A 21,072-nucleotide genomic window follows, 5' to 3' on the forward strand; every position below is an offset into this window, starting at 1 on the left:
AGACCCTCACCCAACCGGAGCCACGGTGGGCGGATAGACACCCTCAAGCCCCGCCCAAACCGTTCGGCTTTCGCTCAGCGGGCTGGAGTACGGCGATTTAATCGATCGATCAATTCCTCAATGGTATTAATACATTCAATTGTATTCATTCATACATTCAATCGTATTTATTGAGCGCTTACTGTGTGCGGAGCACTGGACTAAGCGCTTGGGAAGTCCAAGTCGGCAACATCTAGAGACGGTCCCTACCCGACAATGGGCTCACAGTCTAGAAGGGGGAGACAGACAACAAAAGCAGCGTGGCTCAGTGGAAAAGAGCATGGGCTTTGGAGTCAGAGGTCGTGGGTTCAAATCCCGGCTCCGCCGCTTGTCAGCTGCGTGACTTTGGGCAAGTCACTTCACTTCTCTGGGCCTCAGTTCCCTCATCTGTAAAATGGGGATTAAGACTGTGAGCCCCATGTGGGACAACCCGGTCACCTTGTAACCTCCCCAGCACTTAGAACAGTGCTTTGCACATAGTAAGCGCTTAATAAATGCCATCATTATTATTATTATTAACAAAACAACATGGAGACGGGTCAGAATCGTCAGAACAAATAGAATTAAAGCTAGATGCACAGCATTAACAAAATAAATAGAATAGTAAATATGTACAAGTAAAACAGAGTAATAAGTCTGGACAAATATATATACAGGTGCTGTGGGGAGGGGATGGAGGTAGGGCGGGGGGCATGGGGAGGAGGAATAATAATGATGGTAGTTGTTAAGCGCTTACTATGTGCCAAGCACTGTTCTAAGCACTGGGGTAGATACAAAGTGATCAGGTTGTACCACGTGGGGCTCACAGTTTTAATCCCCATTTGACAGATGAGGTCACTGAGGCCCAGAGAAGTGAAGCGACTTGCCCGAAGTCACACAGCGGACAAGTGGCGGAGCTGGGATTAGAATCCACGACCTCTGACTCCCAAGCTCGGGCTCTTTCCAGTAAGCCACGCTGTTTTGAGGACTGTACTAAGCCCTCGTGAGAGTCCAATACAACAGAGTTAGCTGGTAGACACGTTCCCTGCCCATAACGATCTTACAGTCCGAAGGGAGAGACAGACACTGATGTGAATGAATAATTTATATAATTTAAAGAAACGTACATAAGTGCTTTGGGGGCAGGGCGATTATCAAAAGCCCAAAGGGCATGGATAATAATAATAATGGCATTTATTAAGCGCTATGTGCAAAGCCCAAAGGGCATGGATAATAATCATAATAATGGCATTTATTAAGCGCTTACTATGTGCAAAGCCCAAAGGGCATGGATAATAATAATAATAATGGCATTTATTAAGCGCTTACTATGTGCAGAGCACTGTTCTAAGCGCTGGGGAGGTTACAAGGTGATCAGGTTGTCCCATGGGGGGCTCACAGTCTTAATCCCCATTTTACAGATGAGGTAACTGAGGCCTAGAGGAGTTAAGTGACTTGCCCAAAGTCACACAGCTGACAATTGGCAGAGCCGGGATTTGAACCCATGACCTCTGACTCCAAAGCCCCATGCTCTTTCCACTGTGCCACACTGCTTCTCCCAAGTACGTAGCTGACGTAGGAGGGAGAGGGAGCCTGGGAAAAGAGGGCGTAATCCGGGAAGGCCCCTTGAAGGAGACGTGACCTTAATAAACGCTTTGAAGGTGGGGAGAGAGGCAGTCTGCTGTATGTGATGATGATGGTATTTGTTCTTTCATTCATTCAATCGTATTTATTGAGCGCTTACTGTGTGCAGAGCACTGTACTAAGCGCTTGGGAAGTGCAAGTCGGCAACACATAGACGGTCCCTACCCAACCATGGGCTCACGGTCTAGAAGGGGGAGACAGACAACAAAACAAAACAGGTAGACAGGTGTCAAAATCATCAGAACAAATACAGTTATAGCTATATCATAATAATGATGGCATTTATTAAGCGCTTACTATGTGCAAAGCACTGTGAGAGGTTACAAGGTGATCAGGTTGTCCCACGTGGGGCTCACGGTCTTCATCCCCATTTTCCAGATGAGGGAACTGAGGCCCAGAGAAGTGAAGTGACTTGCCCAAAGTCACCCAGCTAACAATTGGTGGAGCCGAGATTTGAACCCATGACCTCTGACTCCCAAGCCTGGGCTCTTTCCACTGAGCCACGCTGCTTCTCATGGTAGTTCAGTGCTCTGCACACAGTAAGCGCTCAATAAATATGATTGAATGAATGAATGGATACTGTTCTCATTGAGAATTATCATGGAGAAGCATCGTGGCTCAGTGGAAAGATCCCGGGCTTTGGAGTCAGAGGTCATGGGTTCAAACCCCGGCCCCGCCAAACTGTCAGCTGTGTGACTTTGGGCCAGTCACTTCGCTTCTCTGGGCTTCAGTTACCTCATCTGTAAAATGGGGGTTAAGACTGTGAGCCCCCTGAGGGACAACCTGATCACCTGGTAACCTTCCCAGCGCTTGGAACAGTGCTTTGCACATAGTGAGCACTTAATAAATGCCATTATTATTATTATTACAGTGCTCTGCACACAGTAAGATCTCAATAAATACGATTGAATGAATGAATACCATTCTCGTTATTGTTATTATTCATTCATTCATTTTGGACTGTGAGCCCACTGTTGGGTAGGGACCATCTCTATATGTTGCCAACTTGTACTTCCCAAGCACTTAGTACAGTGCTCTGCACAAAGTAAGTGCTCAATAAATACGATTGATTGATTCATTCATTCATTCAATCGTATTTATTGAGCGCTTGAATGAATGAATACCATTCTCGTTATTGTTATTATTCATTCATTCAGTCAGTCATATTTATTGAGCGCTTACTGTGTGCAGAGCACTGTACTAAGCGCTTGGGAAGTCCAAGTTGGCAACACATAGAGACGGTCCCTACCCAACAGTGGGCTCACAGTCTAGAAGGGGGAGACAGACAATAAAACATATTAACAGATTAAAATAAATAGAATAAAAATGTACAAGTAAAATGAATAGAGTAATAAAAATGTACAAACATATAGACATATATACAGGTGCTGTGGGGAAGGGAAGGAGGTAAGGCGGGGGGGATTGAGGGGGAGAGGAAGGAGGGAGCTCAGTCTATTTAATAATATTAATATTATTAATATTAATGAGACCTCCCCGCAGGCCAGGCCCCCGAGGCTTTCGCTTCCCTAAACTCAAACTGCCCTCCTAGGTCCTTCACTACGTGGAGAAGCCGAGCACGTTCGTCAGCGACATCATCAACTGCGGCATCTATCTCTTCTCTCCCGAGGCCCTGCAGCCCCTGGGAGATGTCCTGCAACGCAATCAGCTCCAGTGAGACCCCCCACCCCACCCCTGCTTTTTCGGGAATATCTCACACCCCTCGGGACCCCCTCGCCAACCCCCAAAACCTCAGGGGCCGTGTCCGTTCACCCGCCGTCCGAGGGCCGAAGGCCGCGGTTGGTACGGAACGGACCATTCATTCATTCCGTCGTATTGATTGAGCGCTTACTGCGTGCAGGGCACTGGACTCCCCCTCTCCATCCCCCTCATCTTACCTCCTTCCCTTCCCCACAGCACCTGTATATATGTATATATGTTTGTACAGATTTATTACTCTATTTTACTTGTACATATCTATTCTATTTATTTTATTTTGTTAGTATGTTTGGTTTTGTTCTCTGTCTCCTCCTTCTAGACTGTGAGCCCACTGTTGGGTAGGGACGGTCTCTATATGTTGCCAACTTGGACTTCCCAAGCGCTTAGTACGGTGCTCTGCTCACAGTAAGCGCTCAATAAATACGATTGATTGATTGATTGATTGGACTGAGCGCTTGGGAAGGGCAAGTCGGCAACAGAGAGAGACGGCCCCTACCCGACGACGGGCTCACGGCCTAGAAGGGGGAGACGGACGGCAAAGCAGAACACGGAGACGGGTGTCAAAATCGTCAGGACAAATAGAATTAAAGATAGATGCAAATCATTAACAAGATAAATAGAATAGTAAATAGGTACAAGTGAAATAAATCGGTACAAATATATATACAGGTGCTGTGGGGAGGGGAAGGAGGAGAGGAAAAAGGGGGCTCAATCTGGGAAGGCCTCCTGGAGGAGGTGAGCTCCCAGTACCCCGTGATTGACATTCGATTCCACCCGGGGTTCTCCATCAGCGTGGCTCAGTGGGAAGAGCCCGGGCTTTGGAGTCAGAGGTCGTGGGTTCAAACCCCGGCTCTGCCAATTGTCAGCTGTGTGACTTTGGGCAAGTCACTCAACTTCTCTGTGCCTCAGTTACCCCATCTGTAAAATGGGGATTAAGACTGTGAGCCTCATGTGGGACAACCTGATCAACTTGTATCTACCCCCAGCGCTTAGAACAGTGCTCTGCACATAGTAAGCGCTTAAAAATACCAACATTATTATTATTATTATTCATTCTTTCATTCAGGCGGGTTTACTGAGCACTCACTGTGTGCAGAGCCCTGTACTAAGCGCTTGGGTGGGGACAGTACAATGGTAAGCAGACTCAGTCCCTGCCCACAACGAGCTGACAGTTTAGAGGACGGGTGAGGAAGCTTAGCCCCATTTTACAGATGCGGAAACTGAGGTTGAGGGACTCTTCCTCAGATCACCCAGCAGGCCAGCCGATCCATCAATCGGTCGTGTTCATTGAGCACTTCCTGCGTGCAGAGCACTGTACGAAGCGCTTGGGAGAGTACAGTGGGAAGCAGTATGGCATGGTGGATAGCGCAAGGGCCTCCGTCAGAAGGATCTGCGTGGCCCTATTTTACTTGTACATATCTATTCTATTTATTTTATTTTGTTAGTATGTTTGGTTTTGTTCTCTGTCTCCCCCTTTTAGACTGTGAGCCCACTGTTGGGTAGGGACTGTCTCTATATGTTGCCAACTTGTACTTCCCAAGCGCTTAGTACAGTGCTCTGCACACAGTAAGCACTCAATAAATACGATTGATTGATTGATTGATTGGAGAGAGCCCGGGCTTGGGAGTCAGAGGTCATGGGCTCCAGTCCCGACTCCGCCCCTTGTCTGCTGTGTGACTTTGGGCAAGTCACTTAAGTTCTCTGGGCCTCAGTGACCTCGTCTGGAGAATGGGGATAATAATAATAACAATGATGGCATTTGTTAAACGCTTACTATGTGCGAAGCACTGTTCTAAGCGCCGTGGGGGGAGATACAAGGTGATCAGGTTGTCCCACGTGGGGCTCCCAGTCTTCATCCCCATTTTCCAGATGAGGGAACTGAGGCCCAGAGAAGTGAAGTGACTTCCCCAAAGTCCCACAGCTGACAAGCGGCAGAGCCGGGATTAGAACCCATGACCTCTGGTTCCCAAGCCCGGGCTCTTGCCACTGAGTCACGCTGCTTCTCTTAAGCATGAAGGATGAAGACTGTGAGCCCCACGTGGGACAACCTGATCACCTTGTATCCCCCCCAGCGCTTAGAACAGTGCTTGGCACAGAGTGAGCGCTTAACAAATACCATCATTATTATTATCATCATCTGGGTTCTAATCCCAGTTCCGCCCCTCGTCTGCTCCGTGACCTTGGGAAAGTCACTTCCCTTCTCTGAGCCTCAGTTACCTCGTCTGTCAAATGGGGATTGAAGAGCGTGAGCCCCACGTGGGACAATTGTGTTGCCAATTTGTACTTCCCAAGCGCTTAGTACAGTGCTCTGCACATAGTAAGCACTCAATAAATACGATTGATCATCGATTGATGATGATGACAAGGAACCGTGTCCAATCTGATGACCTTGTATCTCCCCCAGCGCTTAGAACAGTGCTTGGCACATAGTAAGTGCTTAACAAGGACCGTAACTGTTATTCTAGTCTAACGGAACTGGCAGACGTGTTCCCTGCCCACAGCGAGCTTACAGTCTAGAGGACTGCCAGGGGCAGAGCTGGGATTAGGGCCTCCGTCTCTTGACTCCAGGCTCATGCTCTCCCTCCCGGGTCCTTTCCGTGGGCATTCCGGGTCCGACTTCCTCCCTGGGCATCCTGGGTCTGCCTCCGGCCTGCCTCCCTGGGCATTTGGGTCCGACTTCCTACTGCGTCCCTGGGCATTTGGGGTCCGACTTCCTGCTGCCTCCCTGGGCATCCTGAATCTGCCTCCCATCTGCCTCCCTGGGCACTCTGGGACTGACTCCCCGCCCCCTTCCTGGGCATTCTGGGTCCTACTTCCCTGTGCCATCCTGGGCACTTTCGTCCGACTCCCTGCTCCCTTCCTGGGCGCATGGGGCCTGATCCTCCTCTGCCTCCCTGGGCATTTTGGGTCCGACTTCCTGCTGCGTCCCTGGGCATTTGGGGTCCGACTTCCTGCTGCCTCCCTGGGCATCCTGGATCTGCCTCCCGTCTGCCTCCCTGGGCACTCTGGGACAGACTCCCCACCCACTTCGTGGGCATTCTGGGTCCTACTTCCCTGTGCCATCCTGGGCACTTTCGTCCGACTCCCTGCTCCCTTCCTGGGCACATGGGGCCTGATCCTCCTCTGCCTCCCTGGGCATTTTGGGTCCGACTTCCTGCTGCATCCCTGGGCATTTTGGGTCCGACTTCCTGCTGCCTCCCTGGGCATCCTGGATCTGCCTCCCGTCTGCCTCCCTGGGCACTCTGGGACTGACTCCCCACTCCCTTCCTGGACATTCTGGGTCCTACTTCCCTCTGCCATCCTGGGCACTTTCATCTGACTCCCTGCTCCCTTCCTGGGCACGTGGGGCCTGATTCTCCTCTGTCTCCCTGGGCATTTTGGGTCCGACTTCCTGCTGCGTCCCTGGGCATTTGGGGTCCAACTTCCTGCTGCCTCCCTGGGCATCCTGGATCTGCCTCCCGTCTGCCTCCCTGGGCACTCTGGGACAGACTCCCCACCCCCTTCGTGGGCATTCTGGGTCCTACTTCCCTGTGCCATCCTGGGCACTTTCATCCGACTCCCTGCTCCCTTCCTGGGCACATGGGGCCTGATCCTCCTCTGCCTCCCTGGGCATTTTGGGTCCGACTTCCTGCTGCGTCCCTGGGCATTTGGGGTCCGACTTCCTGTTGCCTCCCTGGGCATCCTGGATCTGCCTCCTGTCTGCCTCCCTGGGCACTCTGGGACTGACTCCCCATTCCCTTCCTGGGCATTCTGGGTCCTACTTCCCTGTGCCATCCTGGGCACTTTCATCTGACTCCCTGCTCCCTTCCTGGGCACGTGGGGCCTGATTCTCCTCTGCCTCCCTGGGCATTTTGGGTCTGACTTCCTGCTGCCTCCCTGGGCATTTTGGGTCTGACTTCCAGCTGCGTCCCTGGGCACTTGGGGTCCGACTTCCTGCTGCCTCCCTGGGCATTTGGGGTCCGACTTCCTGCTGCCTCCCTGGGCATCCTGGATCAGCCTCCCATCTGCCTTCCTGGGCATCCTGGATCAGCCTCCCATCTGCCTCCCTGGGCACCCTGGGACTGACTCCCCACTCCCTTCTTGGGCATTCTGGATCCTACTTCCCTCTGCCATCCTGGGCACTTTCGTCTGAATCCCTGCTCCCTTCCTGGGCACATGGGGCCTGATTCACCTCTGCCTCCCTGGGCAATCTGGATCCAACTCCCCTCTGCCTCTCTGGGCACGCTGGGCCTGAATCCTCTCTGCCTCTCTGGGCATTCTGGGTCAACTCAGATTGGGACTGTGAGCCCTTCTTCTAGACTGTGAGCCCATTGTTGGGTAGGGACCGTCTCTATATGTTGCCAACTTGTACTTCCCAAGCGCTTAGTCCAGTGCTTGCACACAGTAAGCGCTCAATAAATACGATTGAATGAATGAACTCCCCTTTGTCTCCCTGGGCATTGCGGGTGTAATAATGATGGCATTTGTTAAGCGCTTACTATGTGCCAAGCACTGTTCTAAGCACTGGGGAGGTTACAAGGTGATCAGGTTTTCCCACAGAGGGCTCCCAGTCTTCATCCCCATTTTACAGATGAGGTAACTGAGGCCCAGAGAAGTGAAGTGACTTGCCCAAAGTCATTCAGCTGACAATTGGCAGAGCCGGGGTTTGAACCCATGACCTCTGACTCCAAAGCCCGGGCTCTTTCCACTGAATCACGCTACTCCCTTCTGCCTGGGGACTCGGGACCTGAATCCTCTCTGCCTCTCTGGGCATTCTAGGCCCAACTCGTGGCTCAGTGGAAAGAGCCTGGGCTTTGGAGTCAGAGGTCATGGGTTCAAATCCCAGCTCTGCCACTTATCTGTGGGACTTTGGGCAAGTCACTTCACTTCTCTGTGCCTCAATTCCCTCATCTGTAGAATGGGGATGAAGACTGTGAGCCCCCCGTGGGACAACCTGATTACCTTGTAACCTCCCCAGTGCTTAGAACATGCTTTGCACATAGTAAGCGCTTAATAAATGCCATTATTATTATTAACTCCCCTCCGTCTCCCTGGGCATTCTGAGACCGACTTCCCGCTGCCTCCCCGGGCACTCCGGATCTGAATCCACCCCGATCCCCCTCCACTGTGGCCATCCCGGAAAGGACTCGGGAAACTTTTGCTCGTTGGGGGAAGTTCCCGAGCCCCAGGGTCAGTAGGTGAGGGTTGGGATCTGGTGTGTATGTGTGTGCAGGGAGAAGGGTCTCGGAGTGGCGTGGCCACGAGGGATGGTGAGCCTAGAGCATGACGTGTTCACCGCCTTGGCTGGCCAAGGCCAACTTTTTCTGCACCTGACGCACGGTCTGTGGAGCCAAATCAAATCCGCGGGGTAAGCCTGGGCCCCGGGGGAGCTGGGAGGGCCTGTGGAGCCTGATGAGATTCTCAGAATAAGGCTGGGCCTGAGGGAGCCGGGCCTGGGGGGGCAGATCAAATCCGTGGGGTAAGCCTGGGCCTGGAGAAACTGAGCCTGGGGGAGCTAGGGAGGTCTGTGGAGCTGGATAAGATTCACAGAGTAAGGCTGGGCCTGGGGAATCCAGGCCTGGGGCAGCTAGGGAGGTCTGGGGGCAGACCAAAATTCTCAGAGTAAAGCAGGGCCCGGAGGAGCCGGGCCTGGGGGAGTCAGGTCTGGGGCAGCTAGGGAGGTCTGTTGGGGCAGATCAACTTCTCAGAGTAAAGAAGGGCCCGGGAGGAGCCAGGCCTGGGGCAGCTAGGGAGGTCTGTGGAGCCAAATCAAATTCTCAGAGTAAAGTAGGGAGGCCTAGGGGAGCCAGGCCTGGGGCAGCTAGGGAGGTCTGTGGAGCCAAAGCAAATTCTCAGAGTAAAGTAGGGAGGCCTAGGGGAGCCAGGCCTGGGGCAGCTAGGGAGATCTGTGGGGGCAGATCAAATTCTCAGAGTAAAGCAGGTCTCGGGGTTTGTGGGAGCAGATCAAATTCTCAGAGTAAAGCAGGGCCCTGGGGGAGCTGGGCCTGGGGGTGCTAGGGGGTGTCAGTGGAGCCAGATCAAATCTGTGGGGTAAGATTGGGTCTGGGGTGCTAGGCCTGGGCCGGGGGGAGCTGGGAAGGTCTGTGGAGCCGGATAAGATTCACAGAGTAAGGCTGGGCCTGGGGAATCCAGGCCTGGGGCAGCTAGGGGGGTCTGTGGGGGCAGATCAAATTCTCAGAGTAAAGCAGGTCCCGGGGGAGCTGGGCCTGAGGGAGACAGGAAGGTTTGTGGGGGCAGATCAAATTCTCAGAGTAAAGCAGGGCCCTGGGGGAGCCGGGCCTGGGGGTGCTAGGGGGTGTCAGTGGAGCCAGATCAAATCCGCAGGGTAAGATTGGGCCTGGGGGAGCTGAAGGGGAGAAGCAGCGTGGCTCAGTGGAAAGAGCCCGGGCTTTGGAGTCAGAGGTCATGGGTTTGAATCCTGGCTCCACCACAAGTCTGCTGTGTGACCTTGGGCAAGTCACTTAACTTCTCGGAGCCTCAGTTCCCTCATCTGTAAAAATGGGGATTAAGACTGTGAGCCCCACGTGGGACAACTTGATCACATTGTATCCCCCCCAGCGCTTAGAACAGTGCTTTGCACATAGTAAGCACTTAACAAATGCCATAATAATAATAATTATTATTATTATTATTGGGAGTCAGAGATCGTGGGTTCAAATTCCGGCTCCGCCAGTCGTCAGCTGGGTGACTTTGGGCAAGTCACTTCACTTCTCTGGGCCTCAGTTCCCTCATCTGGGAAATGGGGATGAAGACTGTGAGCCCCCCCTCCCCCGGTGGGACAACCTGATCACCTTGTAACCTCCCTAGCGCTTAGAAGGTGCTTGGCACCTAGTAAGTGCTTAATAAATGCCATTATTATTATTATCTGTGGAGCCAGATCAGATTCAAAGAGTAAGGCAGGGGAGCTGGGGGCCCGGGGACCCAGATCAAAGACTTGGGGAGAGACTGGGTCTTTGGGGAGCTGAGCCTGGGGACTTGGGGAGGTCCGGGGAGAAATTCTCATTTGCAGAGTAAGACAGGGACTGGGAGAGCTAAGGGAGACTGTGGAGCCAGATAAGATTCGCAGAATACTAATAATAATTATTATTATTAGAATAAAGTCGGGCCTGGGGGAGCTGGAGGGTCTGGGAGAGCTGGGGGGCGGCCTGTGGTGGCGGATAAGGGTTCAGATTCCGGGGTGGGAAGGAAAAGAGGAAGGGTCTCCAGGAATAGGGGGCTGGGGGGTCACCCCACCCAGCCCCCACCCTCCCCTGCCCCTCTCCCACCCCCACAGCTCGGCCCTCTACGCCTCCCGTCTCTACCTAAACCGCTACCAGCGTACCCATCCCGAGCGTCTGGCTCAAGACTCTCCGACCGGGCCCCGCATCCGAGGTACTCATTCGTTCATTCGGTCCTATTTATTGAGCGCTTTCTGCGTGCAGAGCATCGTCATCATCATCAGTCGTATTTATTGAGCGCTTACTATGTGCAGAGCACTGTACTAAGCGCTTGGGAAGTACAAATTGGCAACATATAGAGACGGTCCCTACCCAACAGTGGGCTCACAGTCTAAAAGAGCACCGTACAGAAGGACCGTCTGATCCCTTCCCCCCATCCCAACCCCTCACACCCGTCCCCTGCGTTCTCTTCTGACCACCATTTTCCATTCATTTAATTGTATTTATTGGGCTGATGGGGGAGGAGCAGCGCGGCTCAGTGGAAAGAGCCCGAGCTTTGGAGTCAGAGGTCATCATCATCATCATCAATCGTATTTATTGAGCGCTTACTATGTGCAGAGCACTGTACTAAGCTCTTGGGAAGTACAAATTGGCAACACATAGCGACAGTCCCTACCCAACAGTGGGCTCACAGTCTAAAAGGGGGAGACAGAGAACAAAACCAAACATACCAACAAAATAAAATAAATAGGATAGATATGGACAAGTAAAATAAATAAACAGAGTAATAAATATGTAATGGGCTCAAATCCCGGCTCTGCCGCTTGTCAGCTGGGTGACTTTGGGCAAGTCACTTCACTTCTCTGGGCCTTAGTTACCTCATCTGTAGAATGGGGATTAAAACTGGGACAACTTGATCACCTTGTAATGTCCCCAGCGCTTAGAACAGTGCTTTGCACATAGAAAGTGCTTAACAAATACTATCATCATCGTCACTGAGTGCATACTATAATAATAATTATGGTATTTAAGCACTTACTATGTGCCAGACACTGTACTAAGTGCTGGGGTGGATACAAGCAAATCAGGTTGGACACAGTCCCTGTCCCATGTGGGGCTCATGGTCTCCATCCCCATTTTCCGGATGAGGTAACTGAGGCCCGGAGAAGGTCAGTGACTTTCCCAAGGTCACACAGCAGACAAGAAGCAGAGCCTGGATTAGAACCCATGACCTTCTGACTCCAGGGTCAGGGCTCTAGCCACCACGCCAGGCTGCTCCCCAAGCTGCTGCTGTGCGCGGGACACTGTCAGCTGTGTGACTTTGGGCAAGTCACTTCACTTCTCTGGGCCTCAGTTCCCTCATCTGTAAAGTGGGGATAAAGACCGTGAGCCCTATGTGGGACAACCGGATCACCTTGTATCCCCCAGCGCTTAGAACAGTGCTTGGCACATAGTAAGCGCTTAACAAATACCATCATTATTATTATTATTACTAAGCACTTGGGAGAGTACAATACAACAACAGAAAGACCTAAGCCCTGCCCACAACGAGCTCAATCAATCAATCGTATTTATTGAGCGCTTACTGTGTGCAGAGCACTGTACTATAGCGCTTGGGAAGTACAAGTTGGCAACATATCATCATCAATCGTATTTATTGAGCGCTTACTGTGTGCAGAGCACTGTACTAAGCGCTTGGGAAGTCCAAGTTGGCAACATATAGAGACAGTCCCTACCCAACAGTGGGCTCACAGTCGAAAAGGGGGAGACAGAGAACAAAACCAAACATACTAACAAAATAAAATAAATAGAATAGATATGTACAAGTAACTTCGAGCCCTCTGAGCCCTCACCCCTGGCCCTCCGCACCCGTCCTCAGTTTCCCCTCCAGCCACTGACTTCGGCCTCACCCCAGACCCTGAGGTTTCTGAGGCTTTATCTCGTTCCCTGTCCCTCGATCTCGCCACCGACCCCCGGCCCACGTCCTGCTTGTGGCGTGGAACACCCTCCCTCCTCACAGCCGACAGATGATGACTCTCCCCACCTTTCAAAGCCTTATAATAATAATAATAATAATAATAATGGCATTTATTAAGTGCTTACTATGTGCCAAGCACTGTTCTAAGCGCTGGGGAGTTTACAAGGTGATCAGGTTGTCCCATGGGGTGCTCACAGTCTTCATCCCCATTTTACAGATGAGGGAACTGAGGCCCAGAGAAGTGAAGTGACTTACCCAAAGTCACACAGCTGACAATTGGCAGAGCCGGGATTTGAACCCATGACCTCTGACTTCAAAACAAAGGCTCTTTCCACTGAGCCACGCTGCTTCTGCTGAAGCAGCAGAAGGCCCACCTCCTCCAGGAGACCTTCCCTCACTAAGCCCGCCGTTTCCTCGTCTCCCACTCCACTCCACGTCGCCCTGACTCGCTCCCTGTGTTCAATCAATCAATCAATCAATCATATTTATTGAGCACTTACTGTGTGCAGAGCACTGTACTAAGCGCTTGGGAAGTACAAGTTGGCAACATATAGAGACAGTCCCTACCCAACAATGGGCTCACAGTCTAGAAGTGGGCTCACACACACCCCCAGCCCCACAACGCTTCTGTCCATATAATAATAATAATAATAATAATGATGGCATTTGTTAAGCGCTTACTATGTGCGAAGCACTGTTCTAAGCATGGGGGGGAATACAAGATGATCAGGTTGTTCCACATGGGGCTCACAGTCTTAATCCCCATTTTACAGATGAGGGAACTGAGGCTCAGAGAAGTGAAGTGACTTGCCCAAGGTCACACAGCGGACATGTGGTGGAGCCAGGATTAGAACCCATGACCTCTGACTCCCAAGCCCGGGCTCTTTCCGCTGAGCCATTTCCATAATATATTTATATTAACGTCTCTCTCCCCCTCAAGGCTGTGAACTCATCGTGGGCAGGGAATGTTGTTGTTTATGGCATTTGTGAAGCGCTTCCTAGAGAAGCAGCGTGGCTCAGTGGAAAGAGCCCGGGCTTTGGAGTCAGAGGTCGTGGGTTCAAATCCCGGCTCCGCCACTTGTCAGCTGTGTGACGTTGGGCAAGTCACTTCACTTCGCTGGGCCTCAGTTCCCTCATCTGTAAAATGGGGATGAAGACTGTGAGCCCCTCGTGGGACAACCTGATTACCTTGTATCTACCCCAGCGCTTAGAACAGTGCTTTGCACAGAGTAAGCGCTTAACAAATACCAACATTATTATTATTATTATTATTATGTGCCAGGCACTGTACTAAGCACTGTGGTAGAGACAAGCTAACCAGGTTGGACACAGTCCCTGTCCCACGTGGGGCTCACAGTCTCAATCCCCATTTGACAGATGAGGGAACTGAGACCCAGAGAATAATAATAATGGCATTTATTAAGCGCTTACTATGTGCAAAGCACTGTTCTAAGCGCTGGGGAGGTTACAAGGTGAGTAGGTTGTCCCACGGAGGGCTCGCGGTCTTCATCCCCATTTTACAGATGAGGTGACCGAGGCACAGAGAAGTGAAGTGACTCACCCAAGGTCACCCAGCAGATATGTTTGTACATATTTATTACTCTATGTATTTATTTATTTTTCTTACTTGTACATATCTATTCTATTTATTTTATTTTGTTAGTATGTTTGGTTTTGTTCTCTGTCTTCCCCTTATAGACTGTGAGCCCACTGTTGGGTAGGGACTGTCTCTAGATGTTGCCAATTTGTACTTCCCAAGCGCTTAGTGCAGTGCTCTGCACATAGTAAGCGCTCAATAAATACGATTGATGATGATGATGATGATGAGGGGGTGGAGCGGAATTAGAACCCATGACCTTCTCCCTCCCAGGCCCGGGCTCTAGCCGCTGGGAACGTTCATTCATTCGATCGTATTTATTGAGCGCTTACTGCGTGCAGAGCACTGTACTAAGCACGTCTGTTGTAGCGTTGTGTCGTCCTTTCCCATGCGCTTAGTAGAGAGAAGCAGCGTGGCTCGGCGGAAAGAGCCCGGGCTTGGGAGTCAGAGGTTGTGAGTTCTAATCCCGCTCCGCCAGTTGTGAGCTGTGTGACTTTGGGCAAGTCACTTCACTTCTCTGGGCCTCATCTGGAAAATGGGAATGAAGACCGTGAGCCCCCCGTGGGACACCCTGATCACCTTGTATCCCCCCCAGCGCTTAGAACAGTGCTTTGCACATAGTAAGCGCTTAACAAATACCATCATCATCATCATCATCAATCGTATTTATTGAGCGCTTACTATGTGCAGAGCACTGTACTAAGCGCTTGGGAAGTACAAATTGGCAACATATAGAGACAGTCCCTACCCAACAGTGGGCTCACAGTCTAAAAGTACCATCATTACTATCATTAGAGTGCTCTGCATCAATCATCATCAATCGTATTTATTGAGTGCTTACTATGTGCAGAGCACTGTCCTAAGCGCTTAAAATTTTATCTCAGCACTCTTAAGTGATCTATTCTAGACCCTCCTAGTTATTTACAATTTTTTTTTAAACTCTCATACCAGAGAAGGGATTAGAACCCAGGGCCTCGAGCCTTTCAAGGCTGTTACTTTCTCTCTGAGCCACCACAGGCCTCACACAGGCCTCTGCACACAGTAAGCGCTCAGCGTGGCTCAGTGGCAAGCGCCCGGGCTTCGGAGTCAGAGGTCGTGGGTTCAAATCCCGGCCCCGCCGCTTGTCAGCTGTGTGACGTTGGGCAAATCACTTCACTTCTCCGGGCCTCAGTTGCCTCATCTGTAAAATGGGGGTGAAGACTGCGAGCCCCTCATGGGACAACCTGATTACCTTGTACCTACCCCGGCGCTTAGAACGGTGCTTTGCACCTAGGAAGCGCTCAACAAATACCAACATTATTAGTATTATTATTGATTGATGGCTTCCTCCTCCGGCTCTGATTCCAGGGAACGTTTACATCCACCCGACAGCCCAGGTCGCATCGTCAGCTGTGGTGAGTTGTGTGGGGTCCGGGGTGGGGTTTGGGGGAGCGGGGGGCTCCCCCGCCGACCTCTGACCCCCTTCTCTCCCCCAGCTCGGTCCTAACGTGTCCATCGGGGAGGGGGTGACCGTAGGAGAAGGCGCCCGCCTGCGAGAGTCCATCGTGCTCCATGGAGCGACGCTGCAGGTATTCATTCTTTCCATCGTTCCGACAGAGCGCTTACTGTGTGCCGAGCACCATACTGAGCGCTTTGGAGAGTCCAGTAGAACAATACAGAGACGCATTCCCTGCCCACCGTGAGCTTAGAGTCGTGGGGCGGGGATAATAATAATAATGATGGTATTTGTTAAGCGCTTACTATGTGCAAAGCACTGTTCTAAGCGCTGGGGGGGATACAAGGTGATCAGGTTGTCCCGCGTGGTGCTCACAGTCAATCAATCAATCATATTTATTGAGTGCTTACTGTGTGCAGAGCACTGGACTAAGCGCTCGGGAAGTCCAAGTCGGCAACTTATAGAGACGGTCCCTACCCAACAGTGGGCTCACAGTCTAGAAGGGGGAGACAGAGAACAAAACCAAACATACTAACAAAATAAAATAAATAGAATAGTTATGGACAAGTAGAATAAATAAATAGAGTAATAAATACGTACAAACATATATACAGGGGCTGTGGGGAAGGGAAGGAGGTAAGATGGGGGGGATGGAGAGGGGGACGAGGGGGAGCGGAAGGAAGGGGCTCAGTGTGGGAAGGCCTCCTGGAGGAGGTGAGCTCTCAGCAGGGCCTTGATAATAATAGTAATAATTATTAAATTATTAATAATGATTATTAAAGGGATAATAATAATAATGATGGTATTTGTTAAGCGCTTACTATGTGCAGAGCACGGTTCTAAGAGCTGGGGGGGATACAAGGTGATCAGGTTGTCCCGCCTGGGGCTCACAGTCAATCAATCAATCAATCAATCATATTTATTGAGTGCTTACTGTGTGCAGAGCACTGGACTAAGCGCTTGGGAAGTCCAAGTTGGCAACTTATAGAGACGGTCCCTACCCAACAGTGGGCTCACAGTCTAGAAGGGGGAGACAGACAACAAAACCAAACATATTGACAAAATAAAATAAATAGAATAGATATGTACCAGTAAGATAAATAATAAATAGAGTAATAAATACGTACAAACATATATCCGTATATACAGGTGCTGTGGGGAAGGGAAGGAGGTAAGGCAGGTGGGATGGAGGGGGGAGGAGGGGGAGAGGAAGGAGGGGGCTCAGTAATAATAATGATGGTATTTGTTAAGTGCTTAATATGTGCAAAGCACTGTTCTAAGCGTTGGGGAGGTTATAAGGTGATCTGGTTGTCCCACGGGGAGCTCACAGTTTTAACCCCCATTTCCAGATGAGGGAACTGAGGCCCAGAGAAGTGAAGTGACTTGCCCCAAGTCACCCAGCTGACAGTTGGCGGAGCCGGGATTTGAACCCATGACCTCTGGCTCCCAAGCCCGGGCTCTTTCCACTGTGCCACGCTGAATAATAATGATGGTATTTGTTAAGCGCTTACTATGTGCAAAGCACTGTTCTAAGCACTGGGGGGGAAACAAGATGATCAGGTTGTCCCACGGGGGGCTCACAGTCTTAATCCCCATTTTCCAGATGAGGGAACTGAGGCCCAGAGAAGTAAAGAGACTTGCCCAAAGTCACACAGCTGCCAGTTGGAGGAGCCGGGATTTGAACCCATGACCTCTGGCTCCCAAGCCCGGGCTCTTTCCACTGTGCCACGCTGAATAATAATGATGGTATTTGTTAAGCGCTTACTATGTGCAAAGCACTGTTCTAAGCGCTGGGGGGGGAAACAAGATGATCAGGTTGTCCCACGGGGGGCTCACAGTCTTAATCCCCATTTTCCAGATGAGGGAACTGAGGCCCAGAGAAGTAAAGAGACTTGCCCAAAGTCACACAGCTGCCAGTTGGAGGAGCCGGGATTTGAACCCATGACCTCTGGCTCCCAAGCCCGGGCTCTTTCCACTGTGCCACGCTGAATAATAATGATGGTATTTGTTAAGCGCTTACTATGTGCAAAGCACTGTTCTAAGCGCTGGGGGGGAAACAAGATGATCAGGTTGTCCCACGGGGGGCTCACAGTCTTAATCCCCATTTTCCAGATGAGGGAACTGAGGCCCAGAGAAGTAAAGAGACTTGCCCAAAGTCACACAGCTGCCAGTTGGAGGAGCCGGGATTTGAACCCATGACCTCTGGCTCCCAAGCCCGGGCTCTTTCCACTGTGCCACGCTGAATAATAATGATGGTATTTGTTAAGCGCTTACTATGTGCAAAGCACTGTTCTAAGCGCTGGGGGGGAAACAAGATGATCAGGTTGTCCCACGGGGGGCTCACAGTCTTAATCCCCATTTTCCAGATGAGGGAACTGAGGCCCAGAGAAGTAAAGAGACTTGCCCAAAGTCACACAGCTGCCAGTTGGAGGAGCCGGGATTTGAACCCATGACCTCTGGCTCCCAAGCCCGGGCTCTTTCCACTGTGCCACGCTGAATAATAATGATGGTATTTGTTAAGCGCTTACTATGTGCAAAGCACTGTTCTAAGCGCTGGGGGGGAAACAAGATGATCAGGTTGTCCCACGGGGGGCTCACAGTCTTAATCCCCATTTTCCAGATGAGGGAACTGAGGCCCAGAGAAGTAAAGAGACTTGCCCAAAGTCACACAGCTGATAGTTGGAGGAGCCGGGATTTGAACCCATGACCTCTGGCTCCCAAGCCCGGGCTCTTTCCACTGAGCCACGCTGGGGATGCCCAGTGGGTCAAGGGAGGGGGGTCAGGGACGGTGATGGGGAGAAGAAGAAGTGGGCCTAGCCGCCCCGGTCATTCATTCATTCATTCATTCATTCAATCGTATTTATTGAGCGCTTCCTGTGTGCAGAGCACTGGACTAAGCGCTTGGGAAGTCCAAGTTGGCAACGTATAGAGACGGTCCTTACCCGAAAGCGGGCTCACCGTCACCCCCTCCTCCCACCCCCGCCCTCCCCCGTGTTGTGCAGGAGCACACGTGTGTGCTGAACAGCATCGTGGGCTGGGGAAGCAGCGTGGGCCACTGGGCCCGGGTCGAGGGGACCCCCAGCGACCCCAACCCCAACGACCCCCACGCCCGCGTGGACAGCGAGAGCCTCTTCCGAGACGGGAAGCTGCTTCCCGCCATCACGATACTCGGTATGCTGTCCCTCTCCCCCGTGGTGGGGGTGGGAGGGCGAAGGGTGACAGGGGCGGGGGGGCTACACTGGCTATAGGGGCTGTCGGGGCAGACTGACACCACCACCACCCCCGTCTCTGCCCGCTGCCCCTTGTCTCTGCCTGTTCTCCATGTCTCACCCACTCCCCTTCTCTCTGCCTGTTCCCTGCATCTTTGCTTGTTCCCTGTGTCTCTGCCTGTGCCCTGCATCTCTGCCCACTCTCCTTGTCTGCCCGCTCCTCACGTTTCTGCGTCTCTGCCTGCTCCCCATGTCTCTGCCTGTGCCCTGCATCTCTGCCCACTCTCCTTGTCTCTGTTCCCTGTTCCTCTGCCCGCTCCTCACATCTCTGCGTCTCTGCCTGTGCCCTGCATCTCTGCCTGCTCCCCGTGTCTCTGCCTGTGCCCTGCATCTCTGCCCACTCTCCTTCTCTCTGTTCCCTGTTCCTCTGCCCGCTCCTCATGTCTGTGTCTCTGCCTGCTCCCCTCATCTCTGCCTGTGCCCTGCATCTCTGCCCACTCTCCTTGTCTCTGTTCCCTGTTCCTCTGCCCGCTCCTCATGTCTGTGTCTCTGCCTGCTCCCCTCGCCTCTGCCTGTGCCCTGCATCTCTGCCCACTCTCCTTGTCTCTGTTCCCTGTTCCTCTGCCCGCTCCTCACGTCTGTGTCTCTGCTTGCTCCCCGTGTCTCTGCCTGTGCCTTGCATCTCTGCCCACTCTCCTTGTCTCTGTTCCCTGTTTCTCTGCCCACTCCTCACGTCTCTGCATCTCTGCCTGCTCCCCGTGTCTCTGCCTGTGCCCTGCATCTCTGCCCACTCTCTTTGTCTCTGTTCCCTGTTCCTCTGCCCGCTCTTCCCGTCTCTGCGTCTGTGCCTGCTCCCCTCGTCTCTGCCTGTGCCCTGCATCTCTGCCCACTCTCCTTGTCTCTGTTCCCTGTTCCTCTGCCCGCTCCTCACGTCTCTGCATCTCTGCCTGTGCCCTGCGTCTCTGCCCGTGCCCTGCATCTCTGCTTACTCTTCTTGTCTCTGTTCCCTGTTCCTCTGCCTGCTCCTCACGTCTCTGCATCTCTGCCTGTGCCCTGCATCTCTGCCCACTCTTCTCGTCTCTGTTCCGTTCCTCTGCCCACTCCTCACGTCTCTGCATCTCTGCCTGTGCCCTGCATCTCTGCCTGCTCCCCGTGTCTCTGCCTGTGCCCTGCATCTCTGCCCACTCTCCTTGTCTCTGTTCCCTGTTCCTCTGCCCGCTCCTCACGTCTGTGTCTCTGCCTGCTCCCCTCATCTCTGCCTGTGCCCTGCATCTCTGCCCACTCTCCTTGTCTGCCCGCTCCTCACGTCTCTGCATCTGTGCCTGCTCCCCTCGTCTCTGCCTGTGCCCTGCATCTCTGCCCACTCTCCTTGTCTCTGTTCCCTGTTCCTCTGCCTGCTCCTCACATCTCTGCATCTCTGCCTGTGCCCTGCATCTCTGCCCACTCTTCTCGTCTCTGTTCCGTTCCTCTGCCCACTCCTCACGTCTCTGCGTCTCTGCCTGTGCCCTGCATCTCTGCCCACTCTCCTTGTCTGTTCCCCGTTCCTCTGCCCGCTCCTCACGTCTCTGCGTCTCTGCCTGTGCCCTGTGTCTCCGCCTACTCCTTGTCTCTGCCCGCATCCTACATCTCTGCCTCTTCCTGCATCTCTGCCCGTTCACCACGTCTCCGCCGGTCCCCCCCCCCAGGTTGCCGGGTGCGAATCCCGCCGGAGGTCCTGATCCTCAACGCCATCGTTCTCCCGCACAAGGAGCTGAGCCGAAGCTTCACCAACCAGATCATCCTCTGACCCCACTCCCCGAGGACCACCTGCGGACCCGAGGGGCCACCGGGCCCAGGCTGGTGGGGGGGCGGAAAGGGGGGGCCACCGGAGCCTGGGGGTGGGCAACTGAGTCAGGGCCCGCCCCCCCTCTATTAGCATTTAAATTGGAGTCGCGGCCCGCAGGCTCATGAATAATAAATCGGATTCCCGGCTCAGCGTTGACCCCCCTGCCCCGGCTCCGCCTGACCCGGGCCTTGTGGGGAAGGGGAGTCGTCCTCATCGCCCCCCGCCCTCCTCCCCCTCTCACCCAGAACATGCTCTCCAGAGATATCTGTCTCTCGTTGTCTCTGTGGGCCAGAGGTGGGTTGGTCGGGGGGGGGACTTGGGGGTCTGAGCGGGCGAGAGGGGAAACCGAGCGCTTAGTAATAATAATAATAATGATGGCATTTCTTACGCACTTACTATGTGCAAAGCACTGTTAGGCCAGGGCTCTGCTGCACACAGTAAGCGCTCAATAAATACGACTGTGAGCCCGTTGTTGGGTAATAATAATATAATA

The 21,072-nt window shown here is 52.5% G+C and overlaps 1 protein-coding gene across 1 annotated transcript in view; it reads left to right on the forward strand.

The window, feature by feature from the left end:
* The window catches only part of GMPPA (GDP-mannose pyrophosphorylase A), a 44,207-nt gene extending 23,366 nt beyond the window's left edge, over positions 1-20,841 (forward strand). The window contains 7 exon segments of the mRNA XM_038743269.1: positions 3,212-3,333; positions 8,591-8,725; positions 10,652-10,749; positions 15,458-15,504; positions 15,586-15,678; positions 18,548-18,716; positions 20,440-20,841. Coding sequence (XP_038599197.1) covers positions 3,212-3,333; positions 8,591-8,725; positions 10,652-10,749; positions 15,458-15,504; positions 15,586-15,678; positions 18,548-18,716; positions 20,440-20,540 — 765 coding nt within the window. The 3' untranslated portion in view covers positions 20,541-20,841.
* The last annotated feature ends 231 nt before the right edge of the window (positions 20,842-21,072 follow it).

This window comes from Tachyglossus aculeatus, chromosome 1 (genome assembly GCF_015852505.1).
Source record: "Tachyglossus aculeatus isolate mTacAcu1 chromosome 1, mTacAcu1.pri, whole genome shotgun sequence".
NCBI classification, from domain to species: Eukaryota; Metazoa; Chordata; class Mammalia; order Monotremata; family Tachyglossidae; genus Tachyglossus; species Tachyglossus aculeatus.